The sequence below is a fragment of the Hermetia illucens genome, chromosome 2 (assembly GCF_905115235.1).
Source record: "Hermetia illucens chromosome 2, iHerIll2.2.curated.20191125, whole genome shotgun sequence".
NCBI classification, from domain to species: Eukaryota; Metazoa; Arthropoda; class Insecta; order Diptera; family Stratiomyidae; genus Hermetia; species Hermetia illucens.
Window position 1 is genome coordinate 152297977 of NC_051850.1, and position 11462 is coordinate 152309438.

Genomic DNA, 11462 nt, shown 5'->3' on the forward strand with positions numbered 1-11462 from the left:
GTTACCTTCTATTTACATATATCTACGTATATGCCAAACAGTTTTCGCAGTAGACAGAATAACGACTAAATATTAGCTATAGTCTCATTCCTGTGGGATTAGACCTTTGGAGATCTTATCTGCCAGCCTCTTCATCATTCACCGGTACTGGGATTGTATATTTGCGACGAATTGTTTTTTTGGAGCTGTTATAATGAGAGTTGTAGGCATGCAATTTTGTTCCAAATGGAGCTTCGCATCTTTTCTGTTAGTTCCGGGATATTTGCTCCACGATTGTGCACTATTCGGTCCTGAAGGGACCTTGAGAAAAATTAATAATTGCTGAAAGCTAATGGTAATTACTTTTATTATAAAAATGTAACAACAATATAATAACAAATTCTCTTCGCTGGAGATTCCAGTGATTTATCTTATGGACTAAACTGATCAAAACAATATTCCGTCATTTGATCCGAAACACAGTCGAAAACATCAAAGGCAAGATCACAGCTTTCGCCGTGTTTTGGATGTTCAAGTCGATCGATTCCATACTTCTCACCAGTCGCCCTAAGACAGCAATTAGTTGCCCTCAAAGTGGCCATGAAGAAAGCATGATCGCTGACGCCATCCGAATAGAAATGGACGAGGCCATCAAGCGTCGGCCAGCCAAGTTTGTCAATGGCATTGTTCTTAGCGTAGATGCAATGAAGTAGACACTTTGCGATTCGATTATATGCAAAATAGAAGAAGTAAAAAAAAACAACAAATTAATAACAAATTCTGCAAATTTTAGTACAATAAAAATGAAGGAAAGCTGAGGAGTTCCACAACCAAAAGACACGGTAGTAAGTCAACCGTGGGTTGGAAGACAGTCTGCGGGAAACAATACAACATAAGATTGATGATGTGATCAATGGTTGCAGTGTTATGATGGTTCTTTAAGACATTCTTCAAATTTTTGGGGAAGGTTCTTTGTTTACAGAATTAGCGGGTTTTCACCATTGAGGAATTGAATGGTTGGTTGCTAATTTGGAGATAAATTAATGATCTTTTACGGGTTGTTAGTTACCCCGGCTATTCGCTTGTCCTCTCGCGATACTAAAGTTGGATTATATCCCAAATGTCTTCTGATTCGAGAATATCCATTATTGTTGTCGTAAAATGATGCATGAGATGCCTCGTATTCGTTGTGACCTTCTCCATATTTTCCGTTTAAGATGATAAGTGCTTCTGTAAATGGTAGTAAAGAGGAAGCATTTAGTATTAGACAAAAGAAGAGTTAACAATGGGTGAATGGCTTATAAATCCTGTGGTAACTAATATTTTTGTTTACCATATTTTTATAAGGTAAAGTGAAAATTGCATGAAAAGTGGGCATAAGGCCTCACAGCTTAATCTTAAGGATGTTGGGAGTCTCGAGAAAATTGATAGACAGTAAACGTGATAAAAAAGCTTCATGACCTGAATCATGCTTGGAAAAAAAAAGGGCAGGTAACTTGAATATGATATATTATACAGACCTGGCCTTCCTTCTTCACTTTCCCCCTCTTGGTAGGCCCCGATTGTGGCGAGGAGCGATATCGAGGAAAAACTTAATTCTCTCTTATCTGTTTTTCTAAAATTTCCCCCTCAATATACTCGTAATACAAGTCTGAGACCGGTAGCTTGGTGTCTTAATTATTAGGGTCTTGTATATCTGTCCTTCTGACAATTGTTCAGGGGTACTTGCTCAAGAGGCACGATAACTACCTTCAGAGATTGATGAGATGACTACTCAAAGAGCTGCTCGAGATTTGTCGCAGGTAACAAAACACCGGGCCTTGACGGTAAATTCAATAAAGATATTAAACTATCTGTCAAGTCGAGGCCGGACATGTTTGTAAAGTCGTTTTAGATATGCCTAATGGAGAGAAAGTAATGTTGTTGCCTAAGATAGATAAATTCCCTGATGAAAAATCGACATATAGATTTACTGGATATCTCCTCGATATTGAGAACCTGGGCAACTTCTTAGGCCGAGAATTTTATTTTTGCAGAGATTAACCACTGATCCCATCAAATCCGTTTCTTGTTTGTTCGAAGATGGAACGTACCGAAATGTTAATGCCAGCAAGTATTGTGGAGTAACTAATATGAATTTGCTGAACTCATTTAACTTCATTAATTAGAATCTATTAAGGAGGTCTAATCACCTTGCTACACTTATCTACAGCTATCTTGGTAAAAGATAGATAGTACGACACGGACGACGGGCCCGAGGAGAACCAATGTCCCACAGGGTTCGGCGCTGGGCTCACCATTGTAAAATGTCATGTTTAACGCAGCTCGCAGTCCCAGTTGCTGAGAAGCTTATTACAATGGGTGCCGCAAACAACATAGCAGCGATTGTTGTTGGAAAATATCTTGCGAATGTTAAGTAGTATTGATCTGAAATAAACATTTTTATAATGAAATGACTGAAGAATGCAGGACTGGCATTTGCGAAGGTCAAAATGGAGGAGGTGCTTCTACCATAGGGACATATCTGTTCGTGTTAAAGTAGCCTACTATACCATGATATCCTCAAGTTTAATCAAAATCGTACCATTACTGGTAAAGTTACAGTAGGCCAAATATCAATATCACACTAAAGTGAGTAGTTTGACATGGTAAATATACATATACATAACGGGCTACGTGCAAATGGGATAGTTCGGCGTTCAAATATATTTACATAAGAAACAAACAAAACCTTTCATGCCTGAAGCGCCGAGCTTCCGGTATTTACTGTACTTTCTTATTCGGCCGTAATTCAATGGCAGAACGGTTAGGCGCCACATGAGTGACCTGCGACACTGGGACACCAAGTTTTGGCTTTTCCTTGGGATTTTTTTTTGTCCTACTGCAATCTGTTATAGAGGACTTTGACAGCCCTACCTTACCCCTACCATAAAGAATATGGCTTGGTGCACGTCGTGCTTGCCCTTGTTGAACTCGAACAGCTCAACTATTTTTACCCCGAGTTGGGTGAAGGCTAATTTCTCCGGATCAGGGCTCTGTTCTCTATGACCCTCGACGGAATTACTCCTTTTATACGCTCCTTCACTTTTGACTTGTATAGACCTTTGCCGTTCTTTTTCTTTTATAGCCTTTGACATTGGGGGTGATTTCAAAGTTGGCGAGCTCTTTCTTGGTCCTGGAGTACCTCCTGCTATCGCCCCTTTTAAACAAACGCGGTGGGTGTTATTAATGATTTTGTAGTTCAGCGATTTGCTTTTAACTCACCTGTCTTTGGTTTTATTACTGGTGTTTTCGGTAAGATGGTACTACGTTTCAACACTTTTTCCTCTAAATCTAAAACACTTGGCACTGTCCGTTTGTTTGCCACGTCGATTTATTCGCAAACAGTTCAGGCTATCGTCATGAAATTTAGTGAGAACATGTGGTCCCTTTATATACAGCAAGTAGCATATATTTCTGTTGAATTCAAGGGGGGATAGGGGTGGTTAAATTTTTTTCATAGAACATAGTCAAGTGGGGTATCAAATGCAAAGGTTCGATTAGTACTTTTCGAAACAGTTTTCACTTCTAATATTAGATGAAACATAGGGGAGCGAGGGCTCAAAAGTATGCCCCGAAAAGTGTAAAAGATCTCCTTCTGAAAACCTGTCCAACCGATAAATTGGAAAAAATCAATCAGTAGTAGTAGTAATCAATTTGATGGAAATCGTATTATCGTATTACGCTGCATTACTTCGAAGTCAATTATAAAACAATTTAATGTGATAAGGTACGATCCCCTTTAAGTCCACCCAACTACTGGCCTATGCTGACAATATCGACATCATGGGAAGATCGAGCAGGCGGCGTGAGATCTGGGCCTGCACATCAATGCAGGCAACACAAAGTATATGGTGGCAACGTCAGCACCAAAAAACAACCAACCAACAACATCAAACCGTACTGGTCAAACAGGAAGAATAAAGATAAGAGACTACAACTTGAGACCGTTGATAATTTCTCCTATCTAGGATCGAAAATCACAACCGATAACAGCTACGATGACGAAATCCGCGCACGGTTGTTGTCAGCCAATAGAGCCTATTTCAGCTTACAAAAACTGTTCCGCTCGAAACGCCTCACCATAGGGTCAAAGCTCTTACTGTACAAGACAATAATCTTGCTAGTCCTCATGTATTCCTCGGAAGCTTGGAATTTTAGCAAGAGAAATTGCGAACTCTAGGCCGCGTCCGAGAGAGGAATCCTCCAAAGAATTTTTGGCCCCTACATGAGGATAGACGATTCCGTAGCCTACATAACGACGAAATCTATGAGCGATACCATGACCGTCAGGTTGTGGATAAAATCCGGCTAAATAGGTTACGGTGGGTGGGTCGCTAATGCGTATGGATGAGGCTGATTCAGCCCGGAAAGTCTATAAGGGCAATATCTATGGTAGAAAAAGAAGACGAGGCAGGCCCTGCCTGAGATGGAGCGATGGCGCAGGTCAGGAAGCCAGACAGCTTTTAGGAATATCGAATTGGTGGACCTCGGCGCAAAACCGGGATGTCTGGAATTCCTTCTTAAGTTAGGCCTAGACCGGATACCGGTGGTAGCGCCGTTGATGATGATGAATGTTATAATAGACGCTTGGCTAAACTTCAAGCAGCATCCGGAACATGCTTGTGCTTAGGTATCCTATGGGAGGTATAACAAATGTTAAACGCCCACGTTGTACTCATAGGCAGTTTATTGTTAGAGTGGTAAGTTGCATACTTGTTCAGGCAGCGCCAGTCTAAACAGGTGCATCTTATACTATATGCGTGTGGTTTATGAACGATCAATTAATGAGGTTCATAAAAAGGCAGCCCAAAGAGTATGTTGTAACTTCAGGACCATCTTGGATGACGCGAGACATGCTTCGACATCATTCTAATATTGAAATAACGTGCATCTGCGACGGGTCCAGTACCGTGGTCGAAAAGTGAAGAACGCTAGAAAGGAGGAATCGCCGAGCAATTGGCAGCAATGTTGGGAATATGCTTCTATGTCAGAAAAACTGGAACTGAAACCGCATGGTAGACTGAAACAGAAAAGGAGAGGAAAGGACGGTTGCGAGTGAAATTGATGATTGAGGGGGGAGGTCCGCCCCGTAATAAAATATCTTGCTTTATTACTTTACGGTAGTTGCACGGGGAAAGCATAGGAGTCAGGAGTTGTTTACTTGCGTAAATATCCAAAACGCTGGCTGATTCCGGAAAACCCACCTTCTTATACTTTAGCCTCTACCTCGATCAGAAGCGGAGTTGACTCGCCTCTGAAAAAAGACATATAGACGGCAAACTCTTTTTAAAAGAAAAGCTACCAATAGAGACTTTGATATATCAAAGTTATTTTCTAAACCTAATATGGATTATTTGGCGTTGAAGCGGTTATTGGATTAACATTTTGAAGTTACGTTAAACAAATGAATATGTGTTAAAGCTTCTATTTCTTCTTCTCCGGCCATTCTTCCGTTCAGCAGCGGGGTTGGATCGTCTTGATCGATTGCGCCACCTAATTGATGAACACGAAGCGATTCTAATGTACCTGCCACAATTCGAACTTTACTCTTCAGATCGCGGTAGAGCAATTTAACCCAGCGCACCAATTGGTCCAGCAACAGGTGCTGTCGCAGAGCGTATCAGATGAGTTCGTGTGGCACACGACCTAACGCTTTCCAAAATTGAGAAATGCAATGTAAAGAGGGTGATGCTTCTCATGGTATTTTTCTATGAGTAAACGCGCAGTGTGCCTCTGTTGGTGTTCATTAAGGAAGCGCCCTCTCACCACTCCCCTTTGTTCTTTTTATGGACACGGTTACACGGAACATCTGACGTCCAATGCACTGTACACTGCTTTATGCAGATAATGTTTTTCTAGCGTCTAACAGCAAAAATGGTCTCGAGTAGCTTGTCTAAAAATGGAATGATCGCTCCATGCAACACGATCCCACATCGAATCTGAATAAAACTGAATTTTTTGACGATTTAAATATTTCGGGTCAATGCTATTAGCCAATGGAGAACTGCGTTATGAAATTACTTCAGGCATTAATGCAACCTGGATGAAGTGGCATTCCACAACTAGTGTTCTTTGTGATCGATGTATCAACGAGCGCCTCCAATCTAAAATTGACCGCAATGTCGTCCGTCCTGTCGCTCTCTATGGTTCCGAGTGTTGGCCGACTATAAAAGACAATGAACGGCATCTTGCGGTAATGGAGACGAAGATGTTACGTTGGACTAGTGGCGTGACACGTTTTGTTCACATCCGAAATGCGGATATCCGTGATCGACATGGGATTGCATTGATCGTAGAATAACTGCGAGAGGGACGTCTTCGATGGTATGGTCACATAATGCGTGCTAACGAAACCCCAAACCGCCCAAGCAACGGTCGCTTGATACGCTGGATGGGGATTTAAAAGTCTTGCGATTGCATTCAGATTAGGCATTTGATAGAACTAAATGATGAAGCCGATCACGACGAACTGACCCTGCTTGTGAACACGACAAAACAAAACTGAAGAATATTAAGTATAGTCTCGTTACCCTCTTATGGGGCACTGAGGGTACCATAGATAACTGCATAGGGGCATAGCTACGATGAAATAGAAAATGGCGAGCACGTATTCTTACATTACCTGATATTTTTAGATGAAGGGCATTTTCTCGAGAAGACGTTGTAATGAATAGTAACGCCAGAAAATGTTTTTGGGGAAACTGAAATTGGAGCTACGTCCGTAAGGTCCATTCAGACTAGGCTGAGGGAAGCAACAAAGGTGGTTCCGAGAGAAAATGATGAGAGGAAGGAGAAGTAGTTAGAACTTAGTGAACCTGTGCTCATATATCCTTAGTCACCGCAATGCGGTATTATTTGACGTGTTGATATCTGAAAATTTAATCGAAAGCACATCGAGTTTCGTATATGTGATATGTATCTACTATCCCAATCAATATTTCCATCCTAATGACTTTAACACCGTACGCAGAACTACTCAATATATTTAACGCAGAATAACTCAATATAACTATGATAATAAGGTATGATCCTTGGTAATAGGGAGCGACTTAAAGTGTAGGCACATCTGCGGATTGGACCCTTCTGGCGGTTTAGGATTGACCTCATGACTACGATTTTTGCTATCGAAAACGAATTTTGAATTTCGCGGAATTGATTCTAAATTTTGCAAAACAAATTCTGAATTTTCGAAGTAATTTCCTTTCCTAATTCATTTCAGAATTTTCCATTACAAATTCAGACTTTTCCACTCCAAAATCAAAATTTTGCATTTCATATTCAGAATTTTGTGAACATTTTACTGTATCGATATCAACTTTTCGCCGCTGGCTGCCGATAACTTCAGCTGCCCCCGAATAAACGGCTGTTCCAGATGGGCAGACAAACATCCAACCGGTTTTAATAAAAAGAACTTCAGAACGGACTTCAGACGGGATCTGCGTGAAAACTTTCAACACATTTTGAAAATGCCACGCTGATCGAAACAGATATACCAATGAAATAATCGTAGACGGATATGAAAAGCGGAGTAAAGATAATTGCGGAGGTTTCGCCAATAGACCACGAAATGACTGGTTTGATGAGGAATATACCGATGCTTACGGTGAGTAAGAAAAATTATGCATATGAACAATAGATAGAACGACCAACTCCTTGTACTGTACCGGGAACCTCCGCTCAAACAATCATCCCAGAAAACCCCGAAAGTGTCGAAGTTCATTGACAACCACCATAATTAAGTGATGTTGAAGCAGGCCTACAGAAAGGGGAAACAAAACGACTCATGTTGATAAGATACCGATGGAATAACGGAAAAAAGGCACATGTTACTTGACAACTCCTCTATACAAGAAGGTAAGATAAGCTTCTTTATGACAATTAGAGAGGCGTTTTTTTATGATCGTGATATCAAATTTAAGGCCGCATACAGGAAAGATCATTGGTGAAATGTAGGGCGGCTTCAGAGCTAGGCGGTATATAACTGATCAATTATTCTTAGTAAAATAGGTGTTTGAACAATGCTGAGAATTTTCGTCGATGTCCACCAGATCTTTGCAACTTCGACCGGGGTAACACCAATATAGATCGTCACACATTGTGCAAAAGAATGTTCCGTTTTGAAATTCCACCGAAACTGGTACAAATTATGAAACTGATTATTTGCAACATCCAAGAGAAGTTGACAGAGTTTCAGAACAAACTCGGGTTTGAAAGAGGGGGAGAGTCTCCCTCCACCTTTCTTCAATATAGTTCTAGAACTCGTCATCCGAGGAATCGCCATCGCCACAAAAAGCACTCAACTAGTAAAATAAGCTCAGTTAGTACCATACGCCGCCAATATTATGGTACACTTAGCAAGAAAATCAGTGTGAAAACGACAAAACATGACAATAGGGGAATACAACCTTGAAGGTGTAGACAGTTTCATATATCCAGGAGCAAAGAGATTCGAAGGCGAATAAGCCTATATTCTTTACTCAGTTCTGATTCATTGATTGAAATCATAAAAGGTACATAGGAGGGGCAAAAACTATCATCAGACCTGTGTTAATGTTTGACTATGAAACTTGAGCCTTGATAAAAGCGTTGATAGAAGCATCTGAAAGTGTCGTTAACGTCATTCAGCGCCAAGTCCTACGACATATACTTGGCCCGATGCGGAAAATCCTTGACAACACTCTATTCATTCTATTCAACGAACGATGCAAGAATCCCCAAATTTACGCTAAAGGGTGAAGCTCGTGGCATACGACCACAAGGAAAACCACGAAAAAGATGAAAAGACACGATATATGACTACAACAGGTAGCAAATGCACGTTGTTGCAAGCGGAATGAGATTGTTGAAGGTTATGCATCCTGGAGGGCAAAGCTCGAATAATGCCAGCGCGTGTTACCTAGATATTCTAGCTGTCTTATACATAGGTACTGGCCTATTTTTGAATATTAGCTAGCTCTCACTGACAGACCAAACGGACTTAAGTCCAAACAATCACCACTATTTTTGTATATAATTTCATATACAATAAAATCAAAAAATTCAGGAGTAACTCAATAAATCTGCACTTTTTTAGGACTCTTTATCAATTTTTTTCACCTTGGACAATTTTAGTTTTAATTTCCTCTTGGCACTCCTTTATAAACATTTCCACCTTTTTCGCTGTGGTTGGTGGATTTAAGCACTTCATTTTCTGAAGTATAAAAACAAAATATTTTGAACATTACTATCTGATAAAATTCAATAAAAACATGTATCTCGCGGATACCTTCGCTTGCTTGGAACAATTGATAGGAACAAGAAACAAAAGGATCAAAAAATACTTCATTTTCTTTAATTTTCTAATTTCTGACATCACTTTATTATTCCCGAGTTAACTGCTATTTTCCGTGCGTTTAACAAACCACGTAACTCCTATTTGATAACTGAAATGAAACTGAAACTGCTCGCAAAGTTGTCCAGTATTAATCGAATGCCGTGCATTTACTATTAAAGTTCATTTCACCCATCCATTTGCAGGCCAGATTAAAAGTAAAATTTCTTGTAGTGGTAGCGGTCACTCTTGATTAGGAAAAGTCTGAAACATCAAGAAAAACCCGTTGAGCAGAGGATTGACACCGAAAAACTGTTGCAAATTACTATCGAACTTAGTGTAACGGCTAGACAGATAGGTGGAAAATCTATAGGAGGATGGAAATGCGAAAACACTTTCCTTGTAGTTTTCTACTCCGTATAATTTACACTTCGCCATTAAAATTTAAATAATATCTCGGTCATCTAGTAGCCTTGCAGCTGTTGGCTAACACCAAAGTTCCGCCGGTATATTCCGATACTTAGCTGAGATAAAGAAGTATAGGGTGTCTGGGATGAATTTGAAAGAGGTAAAAACCCTCCTTTCTATATGGTTTTCTAAAATTTACGTAGGCGTACTTTCTTCCCTATGTTCAGTCTATTGGAAAACTACGAGAGGCATATGTATCGTCGCGCTATCAACCTGTATGGAGAATGTACATATATGCATAATGCTAGAGAGCCCTGAAGTCTTAAATTTTTAATTATAGATATAATAATTATCAGGAGTTGTAATAGCCACTAGAGGGTCACTTTCTTCATCAACTTGGTGAAAGATCCCAAAACAAGCCCCTCAACTTCTAAGGCAAGTCTGGGTGAAAAAATACCCATTTCATTTGCAAATATAATGAGGAAAAGTAAAAAATTATAAACACATGAGTTTCTTAATAGTTCCCTCATCAACCTTGTGCTGAGCTTTTTTTTCGGTGGTAGCTCAGAATGGTACGTAGAACAGGAAATTACAACTTGAAACTATAGAAAAAAAAACTTCCGATTGCTAATAAAATATCTTTTTTTTTAAAATTTATTAATTTTTTTATTTTCTTTCAAGCTTGCGTGTTTGCATGTATTATATATTTTTAATTTTTCAAGTAACTAACTCAAAATTGAATTAAACTTATCAGAAGCATCCGCAATCTTTCCTAAATTTAGTAACATCCGCTGGGGTGCATGTTAACTATGATGATGATAATCAGCGGAGCAGAAATTTTAGATGAAAATCAGTGAAAGATGAAAAAATAATAAGAATAAAATGCGTATATAGAAATTTAGGAAAAGCAAAGCTTGGACGATACGATACTACTTCGTTGTTGCATTCTAGTACTTATGCATTGATTATGAATGAAGTCTTCAGCCTTTTTAAGGTTTTGCGTGAAAAAAAAAACATTAGAATCAATTCGATGTCTGTCTGTCACACGTACTTTTCTCCAAAGCGGCTGAACCGGTCTAAACGAAATTTGGTTGATAGATGGGAACTATGAAATCCTTCGCATACAGCGAGTGGTATAAATTTAGGTGGAGTTTAAACGGAGGTTCCCCATATATGGAAGGGGAAATTTAAAAAAAAAATCACCGGATATGGTCGTGTAGGATATCAAATGAAAGGTTTCCGAAACTGACATTAGTTTTGGCGTGAATTGCAAAGTGCACGAGTAAGGAGTCAAAATGTATGCACTTAAAGTGAGACGGGACTAATTTTCGGAAACTACCCAGCCCAAAAATCCGAAACAAATCAGGATGGTGCGCTAAGATGAAATCTAGGCCTCAAAATATGTCCCATTCCAATATCTGCTCAAATAAACTTACTAATAGTATATTGGCAACTTTTCGAAATTTACTGAAAACCCCCCCTTAAGTTCATCCTAGGTGCACTAAATTGCACCGACATAGAGAACTATCTCGTGCATACACATACCACATCTTATGGAAATCCGACTATTAGTGTCAAAGTTATAGCAGTTCAAACTTATCAATTTCTTGCAAATTTACCGAATCCTAAGCCATACAAATAAGATGGCGACGTCATAATTAACGAGAATGATTGACATTAGACTGAAATATTAAAATTCCATTCATGAAGAAACTATTTCTCC

At 39.5% G+C, this 11462-nt stretch overlaps 1 protein-coding gene across 1 annotated transcript; it reads right to left on the reverse strand.

Annotated features, from left to right (window-relative positions):
* Positions 1-387: 387 nt before the first annotated feature.
* LOC119649050 (general odorant-binding protein 70) lies at positions 388-9490 on the reverse strand. The gene is made up of 4 exons (XM_038051028.1): positions 9287-9490; positions 9118-9211; positions 1049-1209; positions 388-695 (listed from the first exon to the last, which is right to left on the reverse strand). Exons 1-4 carry the CDS (start codon positions 9371-9373, stop codon positions 411-413), a joined length of 627 nt encoding a protein of 208 aa, XP_037906956.1. The 5' UTR covers positions 9374-9490; the 3' UTR covers positions 388-410.
* Between the last annotated feature and the right edge of the window lie 1972 nt (positions 9491-11462).